The 25,173-nt window shown below is 38.9% G+C and overlaps 2 protein-coding genes across 3 annotated transcripts in view; both read right to left on the reverse strand.

The window, feature by feature from the left end:
- Positions 1-8,138, reverse strand: part of POLN (DNA polymerase nu) — an 88,323-nt gene extending 80,185 nt beyond the window's left edge. The window contains exons 1-5 of the mRNA XM_059470180.1: positions 8,123-8,138; positions 7,863-7,997; positions 5,045-5,106; positions 1,335-1,820; positions 786-979 (exon numbers count right to left, since the gene is read on the reverse strand). Coding sequence (XP_059326163.1) covers positions 786-979; positions 1,335-1,820; positions 5,045-5,106; positions 7,863-7,997; positions 8,123-8,138 — 893 coding nt within the window. The remainder of the gene's footprint in view (positions 1-785; positions 980-1,334; positions 1,821-5,044; positions 5,107-7,862; positions 7,998-8,122) is intronic.
- A 1,360-nt stretch (positions 8,139-9,498) lies between these two features.
- HAUS3 (HAUS augmin like complex subunit 3) lies at positions 9,499-18,282 on the reverse strand. Of its 2 annotated transcripts, none has more exons than XM_059471273.1 (7): positions 18,111-18,282; positions 17,130-17,189; positions 16,948-16,998; positions 15,454-16,486; positions 14,000-14,436; positions 12,168-12,396; positions 9,499-10,847 (listed from the first exon to the last, which is right to left on the reverse strand). In XM_059471273.1, exons 4-7 carry the CDS (start codon positions 16,366-16,368, stop codon positions 10,581-10,583), a joined length of 1,848 nt encoding a protein of 615 aa, XP_059327256.1. In that variant the 5' UTR covers positions 16,369-16,486; positions 16,948-16,998; positions 17,130-17,189; positions 18,111-18,282; the 3' UTR covers positions 9,499-10,580. The 2 variants fall into 2 exon arrangements, with proteins under 2 accessions (XP_059327256.1, XP_059327257.1); XM_059471274.1 differs by lacking the exon at positions 18,111-18,282 and adding an exon at positions 17,801-17,879.
- Between the last annotated feature and the right edge of the window lie 6,891 nt (positions 18,283-25,173).

Raw genomic sequence — 25,173 nt, forward strand, 5'->3', positions numbered from 1 at the left:
CTTGAAATTAATGGTTTGTCATTTAATAATCCAAATTCAGCAGTTTATAATAAAACAGCAATTATTGAAAGTCATAAAATATTCTGATGGAGTTTTAACATGCTAGAGTATTACACCTAGGAATCAGATTAAGTTCTTATTTTTCCCTTTTTGGGTTATGATTTTCAAGGTAATAGGAATAAAAATGGACTTTGATTCTAATAACTGGAAGTTTAAAACATAGTCCAAATTTTAATTAAAATTTAGTATAAGTATTAAGCAGATACATAAAGCCTTTACTTCCAAAATTACATTGTATTATTACTGAATATTAGTAGAATTTCACCTGGAATGTCAAAAGCCATTTAAAAAAAAACTGTACTAAAAAGATTTAAAGCATTAATAAAGCTCAGAAAGGAATAATGTCCATCAAAATCGTACTAGTTAAGAAATGCAGTTCACTAAATGGAAGTTAAAATACAAGAAAGATAAACTTGGACAAAACATATTCTTTGGTGCTGTCCAGCTTTAACAGCTCATAAAGGATTTGCAGGTGAATGCAAACAGCTCCTACAAGAATCCCAACCCAATTCTGAAAGGGCTGCAGTCAGCGATATGCTGAGCCCAAAGGAATAGTCCATTGTTATTTGGTTTCTCTTAGCCCAGACTTGATACAGAACTAACACAGCCAAAATGAAATTCAATGAGCCTGACACATAAAGATCAGGCCTGTGCTAAGTAACCAACACCGTTACTGCTGAAAGCATTTGTAAAGCAAAAGAGTATTCTTTCCTTCATGCTCTCACCAAGAAAATTTCTTGTGAGCCGGTTCTCGTTCTCGTTCCCAGAGAGATGACTGTTCAGTTTTTAAATAAATTAGTTTATCATTTTCATTTGCAGCATTCCAAGTATAGCCAGTTGAAGTGTGACCTGGAGAGCAAGGCTGATCAGTCTGATTCTTCACCAGCACAACAACTCCTTTTACTGATAAGGTAGAGGCCTGTTAAGCATAATTACAATAGTGTTTCCTCTGACAGATTTTGTGCAGTCCTATAAAGAAAAATTCCCAACTATTTTACAATATGAAACCTATTTTGTACACTACAGTTACTGCATACACCATTGACACATGCAAGAGGAGCATGCAAATGTTTCAGCCTTGAAACAAAAATCCTAGTGGTTTCATTTTCTCTAAGTTGTACCTGGTAGTTGAAAATAAAATGTAATGTAAAACGTAATTTTTGGTATGTCATTCACAAAAGTGTTGCCAATGAGCATGGGTTTGTGATTATCACTCACATGCACACTCAAATGGTTCTACAGAAGTGACTAAATAAAACCCATCCTTCACTAACCTGCTCTGAGTTGAGCTGTGAAGAACCATCTTGAAATATCATAGTAGTTATAAAAGCTGCTGCCTGTTCTATAGTTGCAAGGAGTTTGCTTTTTTCTTCACATCCTAAACTGCTGATATCACAAGGATACTTTCCAGAAGACTTTATTTGTCCAGGGGTACAGCTGTATCTTCTTTCATGCAACATGGAGGTATTTACATGCAATTTTCTTGTTTTCTCTGAACAAGATGTAGATACATTTTGCTTTCTTTTAAGAGGAATAACCATTTTGTTTTTCCCATCCTTCAGGGTTTTTCCTTCTACTGAAAGATTTCTTTCTTGATATTCCCATTTTGGGAAGCCTGAATCCTGGTAACAGCTCAGTATTTGGGTATCTTGACAGCGAAGTATTTTATCCATATGCACTGTCCTGACTATCTGACCAGCAGTTATTTTTTCAGGGCTGACAGTTGTTTTTAATGTGGCAATTCTGGAATCATAATCCTCCTGGGAAAATCAGAAATTTTTAGCAAACCAACTATTTGGCTTGTAAGGAGAAAGTAAAAATTGCACTAAGTTAGTTTAGATAAGCTTTCAAGAAAGCAAAATTCTATGAAAAATTGTTGGTACTAACAAAACAGAGCCAGTTTAGGGGAGCCACATAAACAAAAATTCAAATATGTATCAGTAGAGATTTTGTTGACATACACCATTTGCATCCACAACCACTTCTTTTTTAAGCTACTATTAGTCCAACACTAAAAATGGCAAATGAGCAACCACAAGAGGCATCTAATCCAATAGCCTGTCTTCCATAGTGACAAGGTTATTATTGTCTGAAAAGGGAAGAGACCCTTCATCTTTAGCTTCAGCATTCAGAGCACTTTTCATGACAGTTTCATTTGTTATAGAACTTTTGGGAAGGGACTTTATTGACTGCTTTGGAATCTCAAGTATGTGAATCAACTGGATCCCTTCAAATAACTTACAGGATTGCAAGACATAAAAAATACATATGAAAGTTGCATTGAAGTATTATTATTACATTATTATATTACATTGAAATATTAGTATTACATTCTATTCTGTTTGATCCACTATACCCAGAACAGTTTTTCCTACTCCAGATAGTCCCTGGATTCCTCCACTGCAGCATGCTACTGAACAGCATTAAGCAAGATGCTGCATGGTAGTGCTTGACTTCTACTCCTCCATCCTTATTTCCTTCAGAAATTTCCTTGCTATGCTACTGGCCCTAGTGCTTTCTTACTATTTACTTTGCTAGTTTATTCTACAAACTCCTCAGCTGAAACAGATCCTCTGCCTTGATTTTATTTCTCTGGAATGGCAACCAGTGACCCTTCCAAGATTCGCCAAGGTGAATGTGTGTTTAACTATTTACAGATATACAGATTTGCCTCTTCCCTCAACACTTTTTATGCCTCAATCACAAATAGGCCTTAGAGGAGCTGGTAAGTTTCTACTCCTGAGGCACTTGAAAAAATTATGTATTAGTGATGCATTTGCAAGCTTTTCCTCAAAGTTATTTTGAACCATACCATTGTATATTTCATTTAACTTAGTCAGATGAGGCAAGTATAGAATAATACAAATTCTGCTTAGGTCACATTTTTGCATGATGACATTTTTTAGTAGTCTCCTTCATACTGCCTCTTAGCCATACTACTTTTTCCAGACACAATTTAGTATTCATTTCAAATCATCAATATTCTACTTCAAATAAATCCCTATACTACCTACAAATGTTCTGGATTTGGAGGGCAATTCTATATAATTTCTTTTAAAAGCTTCTATCCAAAATTCCATATAATTTCTTTTAAAAGCTTCTTCAATTTTATATAGTTTTCTTGTTGAAAATTAATCATTACTTTTACCTATCTTTCAATGCTTCCAAAAGATTATAGCCTCTGTAAGAGCACCTGTCAGCAGGGAAGGTTTTGGACCTGACCTCACACAGATCAAATAAAAACAAATTTTTCTCATGAGTTCTCTAACTGTTCCACAAAGCAGTTGTCTCCTAATTTTCAGTTGGAGCACCATGCCTAAGCTTAATATTCATTAACTCCACTGGAAAGTGACTGAAATCTCTCATAATTACTGTATTTTGGTCTCTTCTAGCCCAGTCTCATTCAGTTCATCTGCTGTCATTACCACTGCAAAAACTGAGAGCTCTTCCCTTCAAAGGAACCACCAGGTCCTGCTGGGCTCCCTCCAGTCCCCAGCAGAGTTTTCACTGATCAAAGGCTGCTGTCCACCTCCATCCCATCTGTATTGATTGAGCAAGCCACAATGACAAAGCCAGTAAGTTTGGGGCTTTTTTATGGTTTCACAATATGCCTCAAACCAGTTCCCATATTCCCAAACCTTAGAAGTATAGAGTCAAGAGGTGAAAAAGGCTTAAGAGTGCTTTAGATCATACTTCACAGGATCTACTCTACAGTAAAAGTACAATTACAAGGTAATTCTAACACTTTAAGTAAACAGGAAAAGGAAGCTAATTCAGCTTCTGCTACTACCAAAATGAAAAGTAGATGTTCCAAACGAAGACAAATTATTGAATTTTTGCAATGCTAACCAAAAGGTGGGCACTATAAAGTTACCAGAAGGGGAAAAAACCTGTCACAGAAGGGCCAAATATTTAAGAGCCATAGAAAGACAACTAATTCACTCAAGTGTATTCTCCAGACAAACTGCAAATAGTTTTATCATTTAACATAGCAGAATTTAAATTAGGACACTCTAGTAATTATAGAACCAGGAATAAGCAATTATCTTTTAAAGATTCAAAAAATATAAACAAAGGAATTTAATTATCAAGTCAGAATAATACAGCAGGAACTACAATTAACCACAGAAAGGAACAGCAGCTTCTGTGAAGAATTGACCTTCTATTAGAAATAATGGCATGGCTGGAAGTAGAGAAAATGACTCCCAGGATGTAGTTTCATAATTTATGTCAATGTAGGAAGATCTCATTAGATGCAGCAAGTCAAAATTAGAGTGTCATCTTTACAAAAAGGGGTTCCACTCCTATCCATGTGCACCCACAGCTGCATGAGTGCCTGTGAGCCAGTGTAATTTGTAGGAAACTATCTCATTCCACTCAAGGCATCAGCTTTCTGCATCTTGAGCAACCTGAATGGAATTGAAGTGTGCAACATGCACCAGAGTCAGAGTAAGGAAGGCTGTGAAATTTGCAGCTGGGATTAGTAAGCAGCATCTGCAACTCATCAATCAACTCAATGGATTTTACAAGCAAAGCCTGAGCTGGGGCTGCCACAGTTACCTGTTCCCACTCCTGCACTGGCACTCACTCCCATGCACACCAAACCAAATTCAGAGAAATTATTAAACCCAAAATTAAGGGTTCCTAATACAAAGTAATTTTTCATACAAATCAGCTTACTTTATAATTGTTAAGTAACAGGAATCTAAGAACACTTCTAAACTCTGGTGGCTGTCTGTGGCAACCTCATTTCTGATCAATCTGTCATAAAAGACCAACTTCTTGTGAAAAGGGAACAGAAGTTGGGCCCAGATTCTCAAAGGTAAATACAGACCGAGTGTAAAATAAGACAGAGGAAGTTACCTGAACTATGACTGTATAAAATCTAGCATGATAAAGCTTGTTATGAAAGAACCAATGTATAACTTCAAACCTCCTACAAAAAGACTGTTTTTATTCGTTTTCAATTTTACAAAATGCTTGCCTTTTCATTTCTCAGATGTGCATCCTTGTCATCTAGTTTATTTTCCTTTGTCTTCTCTATACCTTTAAAAAAGAAGAAACAATTTACAATACAAATGAATCTGCAAGTAGCTCATATACCTTGGGTTTCATACAGGATTATATTACTGACACTTTACCAAACCTGAAAGAATTGTAAAAAAATTTCCCTTGACAACCATTTAACAAGTTAGTATCAGGTTAGTATTCATGCTTAAAAGGGCCCTGCAGGTTCCAAAATATGCATATGCAAAAGACTCTCTGTCACCATTAAGAAAAAAATTACTTAAAATTCACTACAAAGCAGAAAAACCTCTTCCATGGTATTCACAGGAAGCATTACTATAATTCTGTAATTATGTGAATTTCCCTCTTCAAGGAAACACAACTCATTTTGTTCATAGTAAAGCTGGGGGTATGAGCACGAAGGAAAAAAAAAATCCAAACTCTAGAAACTCCACACAGCTTAACTGTTTTCTTGGAATTCAGCAGCAGTATTCCACAAAACTTTTGTTCTATAAAGCATTATGTGAGTTTAGCACATCGTGTTGAACAAACTGACCATGTTTCACCTGCAGGGGATAATTTTTTCACATTGCTCATCTTGCTACAGAACAGGCATGGCAAGTGACACCATTAGGACATGCAGTTTCTTTTCGGCCTTAATACTGGCCACAAGTCCCAAGAAGAGGAGAAGCAAGTGAAGGCTGGAAGGAAGGAGCCAGGGGTAACAGGCTAGCAGGAATTACCTCAGTGGGCACAGAAAGAGGATCAGGGAAAAAGAGGACTCCCCTCAAGTGCAGGTCTCCCCAGAGTTTGCAGTTAGGATTCCTTTATGTCTCAATTATCTTCTTGCCCAGCCAAAAGACACCTCACAGGCAGAGTATGTGTTTTGTCTGCCCATACTGGGTACAACACCAAACTGCTGCTGTCAGCTATGAATTGGCATTACCAGCAGCAAGATACTCTCTGAAACAACAATGGTGTTCACAAATATCAAAAAAAGCAGAAGGTAACCTATTTCAATTTACTAGAACTGTTCTTAAAAACACTTGTTTGGGCAAATCAAGACCTTTGTCTACTGAAGAAAATAAGCTTATTTATGCATGTTGGTGTAAGTGTATAATCAGACATTGAGCTCCAGCTCAAACTTCTAACCTAAGCTGTTAGAACAGCCAAAATGGCACAGCTGTGTTTGTAGCTTCAAACATTTTACCTTTGTTTTCTCAACACTTTCTACAATGAGATAATAAATTAAGAATTATAGTATCTGAGTTTACATTCAGTGCTTATAATTGTTTTACAGTTAGACACTTTTCCTTGACAAATCCAATCCCCAGAGAAGATGATGAAGATTACATTTCTCTCCTCCAGCACCCAACAGTTGGTATGACAGGTACTGAAGAGATCTGCAACTTCCAGTTTCTGAATTATGGCAAAGTATCACCAGATGGCAGCAGAAACCCACCCCTGCCTCCAACTCCTCAAGGCTTGATGAAAAGATTGGAGCTCCACTGCCAGGATAACCACAGAATTTCACCAACTAGGTCAACAGTGTAGATATTTTTTCTATTTGAGCCCAATATTTACCTTCTAAAGACAAACATTTTTTCATTAAGTAGAGTTAAAAATTTAAAAATCTCTCTATGAAATACAGTTCAATGCAGTCTGGTCCAGACCACTAACATCAGAGGTTTGCAGTTGTTTTTGGTTTTTTAAGAGAGGTAAACTTCTTTTTACAGACCCACACTAAAGCAATATGCATATGCATGTATGTATATATATATAATGTATGTATGTGTAGGCAATGACAAGGTTGCAAGAGACGTAAAATATCAAACTGAGGCTCAAAAGAAATCAAATTCTCTTTAAAATCATCTGGGTTTTGGTCCCAGATGTACTATATAATGTAGCATTTTAAAATTAACTCATCCCACATTTCTTTAAATGTGTATCAGTGATTTACACAGTGATGAACTATTACCTTTGTCATTGCTTCACCACCAGGCTCCACTGATCCAATACTTTACTGAAAGAGGAGCCTGAACCACAATTAATATACAACAGTGGCTGCAAAAAACATAATATACACAGGAATAAATATCAGATTTAAAGCCCATTGATCAAATATTCCAGGCTTTAACTCCCAGGAGGAAACAGGCAACTGAAATTAGGCAAAACTGTTAACTTTCTACTTTTTTCCAGAGCCACAATTTGACTGCCTGTGATTTGCACAGAACTGAGAATAAAACCTGCACCTTGCAAAACCTCCTTAGTGCCCACAATATTCTGGAACTGCTGATGTACTTGTAACATTGCCTAATTTGTTCTTTCTCACAGGGACTTTTGTTCACTCTTCCCCCTAGAATTTCACAAGGAGCACAGTGCTAATGAATATGTGTTTTAAGGACAGACATGAGTCTGGAGAGCTCACAGGTCTCCTGTTAAGTTCCTAGTACCTCCAGTGATCTTTAAATATCTAGTCCAGAGCCAAGTTAATGTATGCATCTAATTAACAACACTGTAGTACTTAAGGAACAGTGTGAAATTCCCATATAATTCTGTACCACATAGGAGGAACAGAAAGAGAAAAAATTAAATTGGTGGTACCATTCCTTGCACTCACATAACATCACTGAATTTGAAAAGTCCCAGCAAGTCTCACAGTAACAGCTTAATTCCTTTTCTAAACCTGTAAACCTAAACATTTTCTTTTTCTCTATTTAAAATCAGGGACTAAAAGTTTGATACTGTTGTGTTTCAACTTTTCAACAGAAAAAATCAGGCTAAGTTTTACTCACTCTGGTTATTTTCTCTGTTAGTCTGAGCTTCTACAGGAATAGACTGCAAAGCTGTCATAATCCTCTGAGCAATATTAGATAAAGGCACTTTAGAAATCTCACATCCTATGTACTGCTCCATTTCTAAGGTTAAACCTAAACACAGAACACACAAATTATAAATCAATCAGGGCCATGAGTAATCCTCACTTACATTCTGTTGAAATTAAAAACAAAATATAATGAACATGTTTAGCCATTCATTCTCAGTGGAAAATTACATTTGCTGCCAGACATGCCTATCAGTACTGTATAGAAAATAAAAATATAATAATGTATAAAAACAAGCTTCTTTGAAATAGTGTTTTAATACTCCAACTAAAAAATCAGCAGTCTTAAGTACAACTAACTTGTACTGAAAGAAAATAAAATCTGACAAATAAAACAAGAAGTATGTCTGAGATACTTTCCCCCTCCCAGCATCTTTAAAGTAGTCTGTATCTAGCACATGGATACATTTACTGTCACTAGTGCTTGGATTTTATCAGGAAAGACATAGTTAACTTTCAAGTAATTGCCAAAATTAAGCCAACACAAGATTAAAGAAACAAGCAATACTATCACAATATACAGCCATTAGTTATGTGCTGTTTCAGAAAATATTTATCATAAAAGACCTCTACTTTTTAAAATTTTGTATAATTGATGCATTCAAATACTTCCATATATTAGTAACATTAAAATAGCTACTATAGCTTGTTAATTTAAGGAACTGGTCAGTAACATTTATAGTCCCTACAAGCTTTGACCCCAGCTACTGTTGTTGTAACTGTTATCCTTTTCTGAAAAGGAGCTGGTTTTCTAGCTGACCTGTCCATATTCTATAAAACCTACAAAATGCTTGGGAGAATCCCTAGGTACACTACACTGGAGAATCACAAGTAACAGTGTCCCCACTGGTGACTTCTTGTTGTTTTACAGTTAGACCAGAAGAACACGTAAAACTTGTCACAAACACAAGAGAAATGTCCAACACTTTAAAAAATACTTCAAGGATCCAAGCTGTATAAATCAATCACTCTAGCAAAACCTGCTGTTGACTCAATTATTCCTGCACAAGTGGGTAGCAGGAGTGCTGTTACTCTGGTCTTCTCCCACTAGACCCAGTGCATGAGCAGACTGTCAAACTTCACCATCAGCAAACAATTCCTCTGCCTACACAGAAATATTTTTCTTGGCTCAAGACCACAGGTACCTTGCAACTTTTAATACTTAAAAGTGCAAACATTTGCATCTAATTCAGAGGAACACCCATCACTCTGCATTAGCACTGGCTATATCCATCTAGTTCTAATGAGAAGCATGTGAAGGAAAGGGTGAGAGGTGGAATGGCTTTGTTTTCCCTGACGTTCCAGGAGTCAGAAGCACAATCCTTCCCTGCACTCAACTCCTCCTAACTTCTATGCCTAAGAGCAACACTTCTTCCCCACACAGGGTTAAAGTGTTCCCTGCCTGCCCAAGCTGGGAAGCAGCAGTCCCAGCCTCAGGGGCAGATCAAAATGAGAACCCATCACACTACATACAAACAAGACACCATGCTTGAGAACAGGCCTAGAAAACTCACACAGATTCACCATAAATATTAACCACACTGAACTGAATTGATAGAGTTTGGCATTTAATAATATACACAAAGTATAGAGTTAAGCAGCATGAAATCCAGACATAAAGACACCCAACCAGTAAGTTTAAAAAAATTACACATTTAAAAATAAGTTCTAATCACATAGAAGTTAAAGGAGTGCCATCAAAAGAGTTTTAAGACTACTGTTATTGAATTTAAACAAATATACTAACCTTCATCAATATGTACAGTGCTTGAAAGCAAGCACAGCAGATCCCATCAAAATACAAAAGACTGGAAGTTATCAAACTATAAAAGCCTATTTAGTTCCATTGGTACATTAGGAAGCTATATACAAATTTTATAAATGGGCTAACAATGCACATGAAAGCACAAGTATGAAAGCATCAGCACTCTGAATTGAAATGCCTATCATTATAAATTATAAGGCAAATTCAGAAGTACAAAAGATAAATTTTAAATTCTTGTTCATTGCCAAGCCACAATAAGTATAGACTGGTTTCAATGGAGAAGATAGGCCATAAGTTAAATTAAGAGATATTGGAATGGTCTTAAAACAGATGGTCTTAGTAGTTAAAACAGATTCTGGTACATATTCCAACACATTTCTAACAAAATCAAGTCTTCTTAGAAGAACTGTAGGGGAAACAATCATGAAATATCTGTTGCCTTTGAGAACTCTCCTCTTCACTATGAGCACATTACATCCTTGCTCCAAAATCTGGAATGCCTTCTCCACATTCATTTGGCAGCTCAAAAAGTTCTTAGCAAGCAAAAAGACTCAAGGGAAAACACTCCTATTGAAGCTATGCTGTGTGCAGCAGAAATGAGCACACAGGCCAGCAGAAGAGCAGCCTGAACATACTTCTTTCAAATAACCAACAATGATTTCATGTCCAAGAATTCTGACAAAACTGAGGTTGAATTCAGGGGGCAGAAGAAGCCATAGAGTAGCACACAGTCTCAGCTGGTAACAGTGGCAGTAAGATTCACTGCAGTGACAGGTGTCAGCCATGACAAGCTAATGCTTATTATTCCATAAACTCGTAGACAGTTTACATTAACATTTTCCTTCCTTAAGAGGACATTGCTGTTTAGACATTAAGAACTGCACTGGTTGTGAAATTCTCATTTTCCAGACCACTGGCTTTAGCCTGAGACTGCTGCTCAAGTTTCTCCACCATCTCTTTCAACTGCTCTTTATCTTTGAAAAAATACACATACAAGTCTCTTTCCATCTGAAGCAGCTTATTGGACTCTAAAAAGCTTCTCTTTGACTTCAGATCAGCAAGCAGATCCTTAAGGAGATGATTTAGTTCATCTAAACTCACTTCCAGTCCGTGAAACTGCTCAGTAAGTTCCTAACAAAAAACAGAAGACAAAAATTTATTACTTTTCTATTGTTAATATACTAGCTGAACTAAAAATATGAAAGATTTTTTGCTTTGGGAAGCCGTTAATTTGTAATCAAAAAATAACAACAAAAAAACAGAAACAAAGATAATAAGGGATTCCATTCAATGTATATAATTTTTAAGCTCCATGTAACAGAACTCATATCATATTATGCCAATGTAATTCCATTTACTTGTGGACTAGATGAGTTAAGACCATAAAAATCTGAACCTGACCTAGAGACATGACTGAATGACATTTTCTATCAATTACAAGTCTTCACTGCTAGTCAAGTCTTAAAAGGGAAGAACAAAGCACAACAAAAAAGCCAAATCAATCTTACAATTAAATCATTAAATACCAGCTAAACTTTCCCAGCTGGCATTCTTGTTATAGCTCAGTATAAGCAGACTAATCATCGACTTGCACACTATTCCCTTATTAAAGGAATTACTTTCCTTGAGAAACAGTAGCAGTAGAACAAAATGCCATATTTTAAGAAGTAACTTAAATCAATAGGAAGGTATTTTATTAAATTATGTTCAATCCCTAAATACATACTGTTCCAATTACAGTCTCATTTTTAAATAAAAACTGTTCTATATGCTGTAAATTCATTTGACAGATGAATGTTAAATATATTTTTATGTAATTAACCAAGAACGTATTATGTAACAGAAGATTTCCCTTGATGCATTTTTGAGGTATCTACAACTATTTAAAAACCCTAACAAGGTGCATTTAAAAAATCCTGTTCCCATTTAAAAGATGTTCTAAGCATAATACCTGAGAGCTGTGTAGCAGGATTGTCCTACTACAGCTGTCTTTTAAAATTCTGGCATTTTTATTTTGTCCAAATGACCCACCCATGGCCAGGCTTTTAAGCGGCCAAACCATACTATTGGGGTCTTAGAGGTAACAGGGCAGAGAGCCCACATGAAATGAAAAGCTATTTAAATGAGTTTTCCAGTGACACCCTACCCAGACAAAGGATCCCCCACACCACAGACTTACAGGAATACAGGACTGCACAAGCCTCTGAAAGAAATTCAGTTAGATGCAACTGTTTGCTCAGAAACAAAAAAATTATTACCTGCCAGCATTTATAAAAATCCAGCATTAGCCAAGAACAATGTAAATGTTCAGCATCCATCATCATTATGTTAATAAATTTGTTGCTAATTAGTGGGGACAGTCTGCATGTCTAGAGCCTTCACACTATACTTTATCAGTAAAAGAACATGACAAACAATGCAGTAATTTGAAAAGAATCCTTAAGGGCTTACTGGACTCCGGAGCTGGACCTGATTTGTCCCACAATAGAGAGCAGCATGAAGGGCATCCACATCCCTCTGCAGGCTGGCCGAAAGGAGAGACCGCTCCTGAGCAGATGCTGCCAGCTGATCTTCTACTGTGGCACAGTCCTGCTTTAACTTCTGAGCCATCTGCTCCAGGCTTCTGTATGTCTTAAACAACTGCTGTTTTTTACTTCCTCCTTCCAGGAGCTGATACAGCCTGTAACAAGTGAAGTTAGACACACAAATATTTTAACTTTCCCAAGCACTCTATCATCATTAGTTAAGAGAACATGTCTGTGTTGAGAAGTCAGAGGATGAGTAAGGTAAGTTCTGCTGAGGGCACTTTTACAACACTACTTTGTCTCCCACTGATTTCAGGATTCCATCTATATATAGCAGTGATTAACAGGAATCCAAAATATTTCAATATCAAATTAGCAGCAATGAAATATTAAAGTAACAGTAAGTACATCATGAATGCAAATAGAAGTTGACAGTGTGCTTTTGCCAACTATTTCCTGACACTTCAAGAGCTGCAAAATAAGATGGATTTTTTTTAAAGTGCTGAATGAAAGCAGACTTCAACAGCCAATGAGAAATAAGAACAATCTCTGTAACATTCTCAAGCTTACTGAAGTATTTCCTGTTTTCTATCTCTCTATGAAGAGACTGCTAAGAAATTCTCCAATTAGTTACAAGTCATGCAAAAGACAGAATTGCACACTACAGCAGAGTGTACCCTTACACTGCATCAGGAAGGGCTCAGTAAGATTACAGACAAATTTACATAGTCCAAGTGTTACTACCACCTCTGCATAACAAAATCTTCAGGAGCTGATGCCCAATATAAAATCACACTGGCTTTATTAAGAGAAGGAGCTATGTTTCAGAAGTAACTGAATGTCTTTCAAGTGTCTTCTGTTTACAAAGCCTATAAGGTTTTTAAATATTTCAACTTGCCTGCCCTTCATCTAAAACAAAAAAAAATAGCCAGAAGTATTCAGTGATTTGGAGACTTTATAATAAACCTGAACAAAAGTGTAACAAGCTAACACAAACACACAATAGGAGTAAAATTAATGCTGCCTAATTCTTCCAGTTATTTACTGTGCCTAACCCCATCCAGCTATTACTTATCAAGTATTGAAAAAAAATCAAACACTTAAAGCACCATTGTAAAGAAGGAGGAAAAGTCTGACAGTAACACACCTATAATTATACAATATATCACATCAAAAGGTTTAGTCTTGATGGAAGAGCAGTACTGCACACACCCTTAACTGTATCACCTGAACTTTAAGGAGACTTTATTTTGATGGTGAAAAACCAGACTCCTACATGGGCACCAGGACACTCAAACCAGATGGCAAATCAAGCAGTAAAATCGAGCTGAACTCATGTCACAGTCCAGAGGAGTCATTCCTCTCTCCTACCACACGGGGGGTTTTTGCCGGCCATGCACACAGCCTAGGAAATCACTGCTACTAACATCTGTATCTCTAGAGTATCAGGAGGTGCTAGATAAGACAGGCCTGGGTCTAAACATTCTTCATGCTATGGATATTAATTAGGAGTGCTTCAGCAATATTAAAAAGACTGATAATTGAACAATTTTTCCTCAGGCAAACCTGCAAAGAATTTCAAAGGACATGGAAGAAACAAGTTTCACATGTTGAAAGTTTCAGTTCTTGAAAATTCAAATTTCTAATTAGCTACAGCCAGTAAGTAAGAACTTGGCAGCAGGCAAGGCTTCCCTTGCCTGAGCCTTCATCTCCTCAGTATTATTTCAAAGCAAGTCCAACAGTGACTATAACACTTACCTGCAAGCCAAACCATCCTCTGGGCCAATAGTGCTCCTTGGCTTTGCCTGCTCACTCCGTTCAGCTATCACCTGTAGTCTCTGCTCTAACTTATCATTGCTTTGTTTCAGAGATTCTACCAAGTTCTCAAGCTGGCAGCTGAACTCCTGGTGTTCCTTCATCTCCATTTCACAGGCCAGCTGAATAAGTTCAAATGATGTTTTCTGTCTTATCAAATGCCTGCCTATTTTAGCTTGAATTGCAGCATAACAGTTCTGCTGAGCAATTTGGTGATCTAAGTATTCTTTCAGCACTGGTGCAGTCAGAAGTTGTGCTTTCTTCTTAAGAATGGGAAGCAGCTCTTCATTATTTACCCGAGCTATATCTTGTTTAATTGCTGAAATTTCAGCATTTAAACTAGATGTTTTAGCATCAATGTTTTCCTGTTGTCCAGTATCCTGCATAAAACAAAATATTTGTGAATTTCTTCATGGTTCCCGCCAAGCCACATCCCAAACATTTCTTCAGTTCATATAAAATTCATGTATTTATGTTACATTTAGCTACAAAATTAAATGAAAACTCCACAAGTAGTTTTACAGAATTTTACAAAATAATGCAAATACAGATGAACAAAGTAGATAATAAATATAATTTCTTTTTATCACAGGGTCAGGAAACAGTTTATTGTGTTAAAAACAAAAGAGCTTCATTTTACCTTGCGCCTGTTTCAAGCATGCCTAACTGAAATCTCACAAGCAAACAATTTTTTATATTCAGTCAGATATCAACACTGCTGGCAAAATCAATCTTTTCCAAATTACCCTAATCAATCAAGTCCTGTATACTAGTCATCCATAAATGAAAATATACAAACTGACATGATGCCTCAAGTTATTCCACGCCTGGCATAAGCAAACACTTTTCCTTTTATTATGATTTCTTCACAAATTCCACTAACCACATCTGCCTGTCACTCACTTGTTGAAAGACTTCTGGAGCTTCAACTCTCAGATCCATTTATTTGGTACAAACACTCGAGTTGCCAGAGTGAGTGAACTTTATAAGCTTATGCTAAGCAATATAGACAGGAATACATTTATCATATTGGCTCCCTGATACCACAAAACTGCAACCAAAGCTAAGATTCTGTTTACTGTACAAAGAGCCAGTTCTAATTTGAAAATTCAAAGTTAAACTAATCTAGAAAGGTACTATAGATTCTAGGATTTTAAAGGTAGTAATGCTGAAAAGTAGAATTAAAGGTACGCTACCACACTGAAGAACTAACTATGGAAACTAAAGATATTTCACAAGAGCAGTTTTGTGAGCAAGACTAAAACTTCACAAAAGTGCAATTTCACTACATAAAAATGATTGAAATACCAGTAACTCAGCAATTCCTTTCACTAGACCCAGTGGAACTGGCCTGTCTGTTTAAAACTCCAGCACCTTCTGTCACCTTTTTACCTTACCTTGCCCAAGGACTGCAGCAGGCTCTCTGCACACTTGATAGCTGAATTCATGCCCTCCTCTTCAGCCTGCAGCTGAATGAGCTGGTTCTGAGCACAAATATATGCTGCCTGGAGCCTGCTTATCTCTTGCCTCTCTTCACACATTTCATTGGCCTCATCAAAAGGGACTTGCTTGATAAAATCTTCAAGTTGAATGATGTCTTCACGTGAATTTTCAGCACATTTAGGCATACCTTCATAAAAAATCTTTTTTAAGTGTGAAGTAAGAGCTGCAGTGCTTTGTTCTTCCACAGACAAATATCTGTCCAAAGAAATTTGGGAAAAAAACAGTGCATGTGCACCTAACCCTTGTTCTGAATCTGAAGCAGTGAAGAAAGAGGCAAATTCCTTCACTGCAGCTATAAGAGACTGCAGTTTATTGTCAAGCTTATTATTTGCTGCAGTAAACACTTCCAGTCCTTCTTTCCGTTCCCTCCGTGCTTCTTCCTGCCTGCCTCGGTAAGTCTGTAACAAGTGTCTGTTTGTAGCAATCAACTGCTGGAGCTTAGTATGCCGGTGAATTTGAAGGGTTTTTAACTTCTGAAGAGTCTGAAGTTCATCCTCTAATTTCTTCACTTCCTCCTCGTCCTCCTCTTGGCTGCTGTTCATTGAATCTGTGGGCTCCAAGGTTTTAAGGACTTCATCCAGTGCATTTCCTTCCAAAACATCCCTACCATGCTGGAGAAGATTATCAAAATCTTGCAGTTTTGCTTCAGATATCACATTCTGCACATTTATGTTTCCACAAAACCACTCCAAAATTGATTTTTCTTCTGGAGACTCAAACATCCAGTCAAAATCTTCTCCATTAAGCTCATCAGCCTTTGGATATCCAATTTTTTTAACAGTTTCCACAAAATCCTTCCCATAGCTCATGATGAAAATATTTTTGTAAGTAGAAAAGATCCAAATACATTAAAAAATCTGAGGTATTATTCCAGCTTTATTTTTTTTGCCATTTAAAATGAATATTCAGTATTTTAATAAAAAGAGTCTGTACAGGAAAAAGGAAGTGTCAGATCACAAAAAAAAACAACCAAAAACCAAACCAAAAAACCTTGAAGGCAGTTTTGGATTAAAGTGGCTATTCAGAGACTTGACATCAATTTTAATTTCAGATATCTTAATATATTTTGTTGGTCAAATCAGGACATATTTTTGTATCAATTACACCCCAGATCATTGCAAGCAGCTATGTTTTTCCTTAATTCACATAAGCTTATTATGGAAACAGTAGAGTATCATTAATTTAAAAGCAACAGGTGTTAATACTGAGCAATTCATTGGCCTGCAAAAGTGATTTTACTTACATGGTTTTCTGCATATTCATTTAAAAAAACACCCACAATTATTTTAACTATTCCAAAATGACCAGGGTTTCCAGTTTGTTCTAAAAACAAAACTACAGTGATGTCACACAGCATTTCAAGATCTTGGCTATAAGGGCTTTTTTACCTCAACAGCAAGCAGAATCTTGTCTTCTAAAACTTTGTTTTAAAGTTTCCTCTGAAAATGGAACAAGAAATGCTTTAATATATAAATACCTCAACATAAAACTGCAGATTTTTTTATCAATTATAAAAAATTTAAATTAAAATAAGTGTAAAAATACCCTTGTGAAAACGGTCACAACTTACATGAAAAGGAAGTTTGCGGCTTTTCTGTTTCCTAGCAGACAAGTAATCAGCTTTGGAATCCTAAAGTGTGTAACAGACAGCAAAGGATACAGGATAAGTTATCAACAGCCAGGAGGCCTTGCCTGCAATACTCCAGTAACAATAAGGGACTTTTTTTAGTTTGATACTACCTAATACTTTGTTTCTAAAATATACACTGCCCCTGAGAAGCCCACTCTGCCAGCCTGGAGAGCTGAACAAGTAAAGCCATTCCTCTAAAACTCCCCATGTGTCTGACTTAGCTCAGAGACCGCAGATGACACAGAATGTTGCGAGAATTCCGCGCCACAGGGCAGCGCCCCAAGCGTCCTCTGCCCTCCGTGCTTAAAAGGGCTGTCCTCAAAACTCATAAATATGGGTGCCAAGTGGATGCTGCCACAATCTTTTCAGTGGAGCCCACTGACAAGGAGTAATGGCTGTAAACTAAAACACGAGGAGTTTGACTTTAACATGAGTTCGGACTTTACGCTGAGGGTGGCAGGGCACTGGAACAGGCTGCCTGGAGAGGTCGTGAAATCTCCCTCCCTGGAGACATTCCAAAACAACGTGGACGCCTTCCTGGGTAACCTGCTCCAGGTGACCCTGCAGCAGGGCTGGACTGGGTGGTCTCCAAAGGTTCCTTTCAACCTTACCGATTCTGTGATTCTGTGAAATGGCGGACACCCACACAGTCCTGAGCGCGGCACGCTGGGCCACTGCGGCACTGCCAGTGCCATCCAACACCACAAACAAGAGCTCGGGAGCCCTGAGGGAGCCCCCGCGATGCCCGGCCCCGCGCGGGCCGCACAAGTGGAGCCCTCAGGGCCACGTCCCGCCCCGGGGCAGCCGCGGCCTCCGGCCACACAGGGACCCCGGCCGGGGGAGGAGCGGGGGCGCGTGGCGGCGGCTGATCCCGCCCCGCCGGCAGCGAGTGCCGAGCCCGCAGCACCGCTCCATACTCACCCCGGAGCTCTGCTCCGCCGCAGCGGCGGCTCGAGGGGAGTGGAGCGAAATGTCGGGAAAGCTGAAGGAAGCCTCAGGGAGGGCTGAGGGAAAGCAGCGGGAAGGCGGAGGGGTGGCTAAGGGAGGGCTGGAAGGAGGCTCAGGGAGGGTGAGGGGCGGCGGCGGGAAGGCCGAGGGAAGGCCGAGGGAGGGGTGAGAGAAGACGCGGGAAAGGCTGAGGGGAGGTTCAGGGAAGCGCCCGCAGCTCGAACCGCCCGCCGCGCGCGCGGCATTCCCGCCCCGCTGCCCCCACCGCGCTTGCGCGCGCCCCCACTCCGCCCACGGGGCCTCCCGCGCACGCGCGCAGCTTTCCGCCTCGCGCGCGACCCGCGCACGGCGACGTCATGTGGGCGGGGCTCCAACGGCCGGGCCGTGCTTCCCTTCAGGGCGCTCGGCTGGGGCGGGAGCGCTCGGTCCGGTCCCTCAGCCCCCTCGGGCCCGTCCCTTCCGCTCTCCGCGGCCCTTGCTCGCTGATTTCCCTGCCCAGCACACGGAAACGGGAGGATGGGGCAGACCTGAGTGCAACTGATGTCGTCCAGCTTTGACCGCTGTGCCATTCAGCTTCCTTAAAGCCCAGACATGGCTAGCGGCGGGCACTTCAGCATCCGTACCCAGTGTTGCTGTGTTGCTGGTTTTCACCCCTGCGTAGCTCTTTCGGTGGTAATTCATGGGCTTAGTGTCCCTGGATTTGCCTGGAGCCTTTTTGAACATGCTGACGCATAACTTCCCAAGGCAACATCCAGAACATCATTAAGTGGTGCTTGAAAAGGCATTTTCCTAATTGTTTTGTAGCTCTCTCTAAAACCCATCAAATGATTCCTGGTATTCACATTTCAGGATTTGGTCACTGCCACTTCTGCATGTACCTTACCCGTGGTATTCATGACAATTTACAAACCCCCAGAGCATTTTCTTTCAGCTTTTTTCTCTCCAATTTGGAGAGTCCCAAAATTTGGCCTCTGTAGGGGCAGTGCTCCATTCCCCGCATTGTTCCAGTGCTCCATTCCCCACATTGTTCCAGTGCTCCATTCCCCGCATTGTTCCCAACATCTTCCTCTGAACCTTCCACAGCATCTCTATGCCTTGCTCAGGGTGCAGAGACCAGACTGCACAGAGTCCTCAGGGCACGGGTGTACCAAGGTTTCCTGTGGAATCCTCATTCCCAGTGCCTTCCTTACAAAGCTCCCTGTTTTCCTGGCTTTTTGGCTGCTGCTGCCTGTGAGGTTGCCAGAATGCTCTGGCCACAGATTGTGGCACCTCTGCATTGCAAAGACTGGCTCTCCAACAAACGTCATGTAAACTTGTCACTAACACTCTGAGCATCCTTTATCAGCCACTCCTCGAGTTTAGCTGTCTTCACTTCCTCTTTACATTTCTCATGCCACGTTTTCCTGGGCTTCCCCGTGTGCCTTGCAACAGCCTCCTTAAAGTTCTCATTGAGTCATACCAGGAGGGGAGGTTTTTGCCATGTTTTTCTATTTATGTCAGACATTTTACCTTGGCTTCTAGAACTGTATTTTTAAGCCTTATGGATGTTTGCAGGCTCCTTGGTTTGGAACTAGTCATTTAGGGTTTTTTTGGCATTTTTCCCTATTTTTGCATAAGTCATTTTCTTAAAATTGAGTATCTGTTTGCTTTATTTGTCTTGCATTCATTTTAGTGTTAAGTTTAATTATATTGTGGTTGCTACTATTGAGCAGCTCACCCACTAATAGCTCTTGAATTAGATCCTCTGCACTGTTGAAGACTAAATTCAGAATGATATTTCTTTTTGTTGTGGTTCATAGGGCCAGTTATTCTAAAAAGAAATAATTTATTGTATCCAGAAATGTTATCTCTACATTTCACCCTTATGAAGCATTGACCCAGTCCATATGTGGGTGGTTGAGCCCTCCCACTACTTGTCCTAAATGTCCAGCTTCTCTAATCTCACTTAATGCAATTGTTGAAATGAACCAACACAGGGAAATGAGCAACCTTGTAGTTTAGCACAGCTAAGGCAAGCTCATGTTAGGCTTTTATGATCAAAATCGGCCCCTGTATCACTTGCAAAGTACAGAATGTTGGTTTCCAGTATACTGTGGCCTGTGCAAGACATTTTTAGACTAAACCCTGACCTGGCAGTGAGTTCTCATGGGCAAAAAGAGCTGTAGTGTTGAATTCCTCCCCATCAGATTACAGTCTGATCTGCAGCTGCAGTTTAGGCTGGCTGAACTTTCAAATCATCTTGCAGATAGAGTGCATTGTGTCTGTCCAACAGGGAAGGAACAAAAGCATTCACCAGCTTATTTCATAATGCCCTGCTGTTTCAGTTCAGTCAGTTACTTGCACCAAAATGAACTTCTCCTACAGTGGTATTTTGCAGACTTGTGCTTCACAGTGTTGTGGTTTGGGGTTTTGGTTTGGTTTTATTTTATAAGTATCAGTGTAATTCATGTAAAAAATGCCTGTGTAAAAGCAAATTTTAAACACCTAGAAAAATTCCTAAAATTCTGCTGTCCAAAGGCAGCTCTGCCAATGAAGTCCACAAACGCATCTGATAAAAGTTTGCCTGTCTATTGTCTATCATATTGTCTGCCTGGATTGCTGCAACTGATGCCTTCAGTTCCCTGTGTGGCTGCTTCCTCTCCCTCCTTCCAGACTCACACAGCTATGATGTCCCACCTCCTTTGTGGCCTTTCCCAAACCTATGTCCCCATCTGTTCACCTGGGGAAGCAGCACTAATTTCATTCTGGAGCAGGTTTGGAGCCATGTCCGTGCTGGCCAGTGGCCACCTCTTGAAAACAGGCAAGAGCTCAATTTGGCCATGTTCAATGCAGGAAATCTTTTATTTTTCTTTCTACCCAGACACGGAATTTCCATGTAAGTTTTCATCATGGATTATTATTTGCAGGCTCCATTCTATCTCTGCTTTGTCAAATTTGGTGAAAATTAGCCAGAAGGTTCAGAAGTTATCAAGAAAAGGAGGAGGGGAACAGATGGACAAAAGAAGAGTTGACAGACAGCATGATCTCATAATCCCTGCTGGTATAGGAATTCAGGCTAGAATTGAAATATTTTAGGTCAGAACACTGTGCACTTAAAATTCTCATTTTGAAAGAACAAGCCTCTGAAGAGAAACAAATTTTCATCTGTTAGACCATCCATCAGCTCTTAGGGCAGAGATTAAACATACAAACATATCATCACATATCATCAGAATTTCTAACAGCCCCTTTCCCACCCAACCTCAGACCCGTGTACTTCAGCATTTGCTTTTGCTGCTCCTTTTGGGTCAAGATTGTTTTCCTCTGATTCATCTTTTTTTTTTTGGTTGTGTTCTGTCAAAACATAATTAAGGCTTACCTTACCCTTTTTTTCCATTCTAGGAGCAGTTGTTTTGCATCTGTTTCCTAGAACTGGAGAGGCTGCTTAGATAGCATATTGCTTTTACATGCCATTTTATGGTGAATTCCAGCAGATTAAGGCATAAACATTTCTGGAAAGATGTCTGCAAGCTCTGCAGTATTCCATCCTTACCATGTTCTGTTTGTTCCACTGCAAAATATGACATCATTGTGCCTGACACCTCAGAGAGGAGCTCTCGGTTCCCCATCGTCTGAGGCTGTCACAGCAGCCAAGGAGTGCAGTGCCACCACAGGCATTGCACTAAACCCTCCCACTGGGATACATCTGTCAGATGAAAAACTCAACCTCGTTTGCTTGCTACTGCTTTAGGGGTTTGCTTTGGTTGTGGTTTGGTTTTGAGGGGGAAAAAAAATCAACACAGAGGAGGCAAGGAAATAGGCTTTTAGCTGGTGAACTGCAACTGTACAGCTTTTTGATTTTACATCACAATGTACTCTGCTCACAGCAGCAGGATTGCAAAGGTCCCTGCTGCAGTTTGTTGGAACAACAATTATTCTTTGGAAACACCCTGTCCTAAGATGTAATTCATTGCTTTAAGCAAAATTGTATTCTTGATTAGGCACAACTTTAAAGTGCCATGTGAACTTCTATTATAACAAAGTCAGAAGACAAGAATTTGGCACCAGCTTGCTTTCTTTGCCAAGTGCATGGATCTTCTCTCCAGAGGAATGGTAGATTTCATTCTGAGACCTTGTATTCCCAGAAAAGCAGGTCAGAGTGATTAGTGTCCTTCAGCTTTGTTGGATTCAGTACTGTAAATATACAAGAAGCTCCTACACATTCAGGCTACCACTCATAATGTATTTAAACATATAATGCACAAAGGGATATGTTCTTTTTCCTAGAAAATTGTTTGTTTACTCTCCTGACCCTGTTTTGAATGAAAACCCTAATTTTGATCCTGATAGGCAAGGCAAGCCTCTGGATGTTTAGTATTAAATTTGAAACATCCATTATTAGTAAAGTGAGGAAACTTATTTTTCTTTTAAACAAATGGTATGATGTGACAAATATCATAAGCAGAGCTGTACAGATCATAAACTGTACAGGATTTACAAAAATAGTGCCACCACATTTATAATTTTTTTTTTAATTCTTGTACTGAGAAAACTGGTGCTGTCACAAAGTACAGCACTGCTAAAATCTTTTTACAGCTATTTTTTTCTGTTGGAGATTAATTTATAAAAAGTTATTAAGCGCTAGATTGTATTTTATATTTATTTTGTGATGTTAATTGCAAAGAAAACTGTGATAGAAAAATTAGTTTACTATGCTTTGCCCATGAGTATCTTACTGATTCAGCAGCTCAGCTTATTCAAATTAAATATAAATGTATCAACTAGCTACTGGCCATGATTTCAATGTAAAACTACTATTTCTGTATTTTTAAGGTACCACTGTATTTAGTACCAACATGTGTGACAAACTGAAACACAAACCAGGGGATGTCACACACTGCAGCTGAGAGAAAACAATGTAATTTACAGAAGGATTTCAGCTTTGTCCTTCCTCTCATCTCTCATCAGCTAAAATGCTTGTTTTTGTCTGGCTGCACATCACTTGTGATGTGACTTTCATATTTGACAAAATAAACATGCAGAACTTGTAGGCTGTCTTTTAATGCTTTTTTCCCTGTCTTGTACCGAGCTGAAATTATTTCAAGTATAATTACTTAGAACAGACACTAATGCATTTCAATTTGCACTTTGCAAACAGGTTAGTTTGTCTTCAGAAATGTAACAGTGGAAATTTATACAGCACCCATGGTTAGAGACAAATAAGATTAATGATTGTTGGGGTTTCAATGGGCCAGTGTGTGTAAAAGAAGTCTAAGTAGCACCCCAATCTTCATACCATGCTATTAATTTGAATTGCTAAAACTCAGTGAGCTCCTTATGAAATAGCTGACATGAAATAAGCTGACATGTAAAGATTTGCAGTATGTAAAGAACTGCAAAGAGAAGAAACACAAAGCACAAAAAACAAGTGATGAAAGTTTAAAAAAAACCTGAGTAACACAACAAAAAGGTATAAAAATTTGTATTTATATCATGACGAGATAATGATACAACACAATACTCCGTGTGCTACAGAACGTAGCGAGCGCCATGTACGTGTGTACAATGAATCTGTATAGTACAGTCAAATGCATCTCACAGACTATGAACCATTCCTTTGGCTCTGGGACCCAGAGGCTCTGGCACAGAACCCCCCACTAACACCTTTAGGTAACAATTGTACCAGTAAGCAGCAGAAGGCTCTCAGTCAGTGCTTCACCTGCACCAAAATTTCATCATAAACATCCCTCCTGCACAGACCCTTCCAATGCCATAAATCCTGTGGAACCACAGTTTATGCCTCTCGTGCAAAATGAAAGAAAGGAATTGTGAACTTGGGGCACCTTCACTCTGCTTTGCCAAGAGTCAGGCCTCTGGCTGGCCATGTCTCCCCAGGAATCCTTTCCTGGGCTTATTTACAATACTTCAGGCAGAGAGAACAGCCAAGGTGACCAAATGGTCTTTTCTGTTTCATGTACCCCCTGCATTTTAATTCTGGGTAGCTACAGAACACACTTGGATGTTTTCTTTACAGCTACCAATTAACAACAGTGCATTTAGACAGTCACTTAAACAAATTAGCTCATTTCATTGCTGGCAAAATTAATTTCTGATGTGTTTGCCCCATTAGTATTTGTAGGGAATACAGCTCTTCCTTAAAGGGTTCCTAAAGGGTCTCAATTATTCTTCCATCAATTTTGGAAAGTGTAAGTTAATGGATTAAATATCAGCACTGTTACTGGCTCATACCACACACAACTGATGGCCTCTACTCTTTAAAAAACAAATTTAACAGATTCATGAAAGAGTAATTTGTTTTGAAGACATTCCTTTATCAGCAGCATCATAAAATTAAATGTATAAAATTCATATTACTTAATTAAAAGCTGTGATGATGTGGTTCTTTTCAAAAATGTGTTTCTTTCCACATGGCTGATCCACAAGGATGAAAAATTTCACCACTAATTGCCAGTCTGCCAAAAAGTTAGTAAAATGGTGAAATAATCACTTGTTCAGGAGGAGAGACTGCTGTAAGTACCTCCAGGAAAAGCAGAAGTACCCACCCAGAGCAGGTTTGTAGGCAGACCCCACACTTGTAACTTCACCTCTTTCTGTTGCCCAGTTCTCCTCTTTTGGTATTTTAAGTTCACCCACTGAAATGGGTTATGCAAAGTGCACAGTCAGGTGCTCAGAAAATCGGTATTTGTCACTGTAACTTATTTGTAGATCAATGAGTAACTTTTTTTCTAGTCTATAATTATATGCATGTGGTATAGTTGAACCCATACTCATCCATGTCAAAAATATAACACCATTGAAGTCAGTCTTAATTCTGTAAGTTAGAACAAGTTAAATGTGTTAGATTTTATGTCATTTTTTTCAACTCCAGATCTTATACTAATAAATTAGGATTGAAACACATCTATAAACAGCACATGGAAAACTGTCATTCTCATGGATTTTTGGGAGGCTTTTTTATTTCTGTTTTAACCTGCTAAAACTCACTCTGAACCAAGTTTGTTCTTTGCAGAAGACAATAGAGGATCCAGTCTCTGGT

Source organism: Ammospiza nelsoni, chromosome 4 (genome assembly GCF_027579445.1).
Source record: "Ammospiza nelsoni isolate bAmmNel1 chromosome 4, bAmmNel1.pri, whole genome shotgun sequence".
Taxonomy (NCBI): Eukaryota; Metazoa; Chordata; class Aves; order Passeriformes; family Passerellidae; genus Ammospiza; species Ammospiza nelsoni.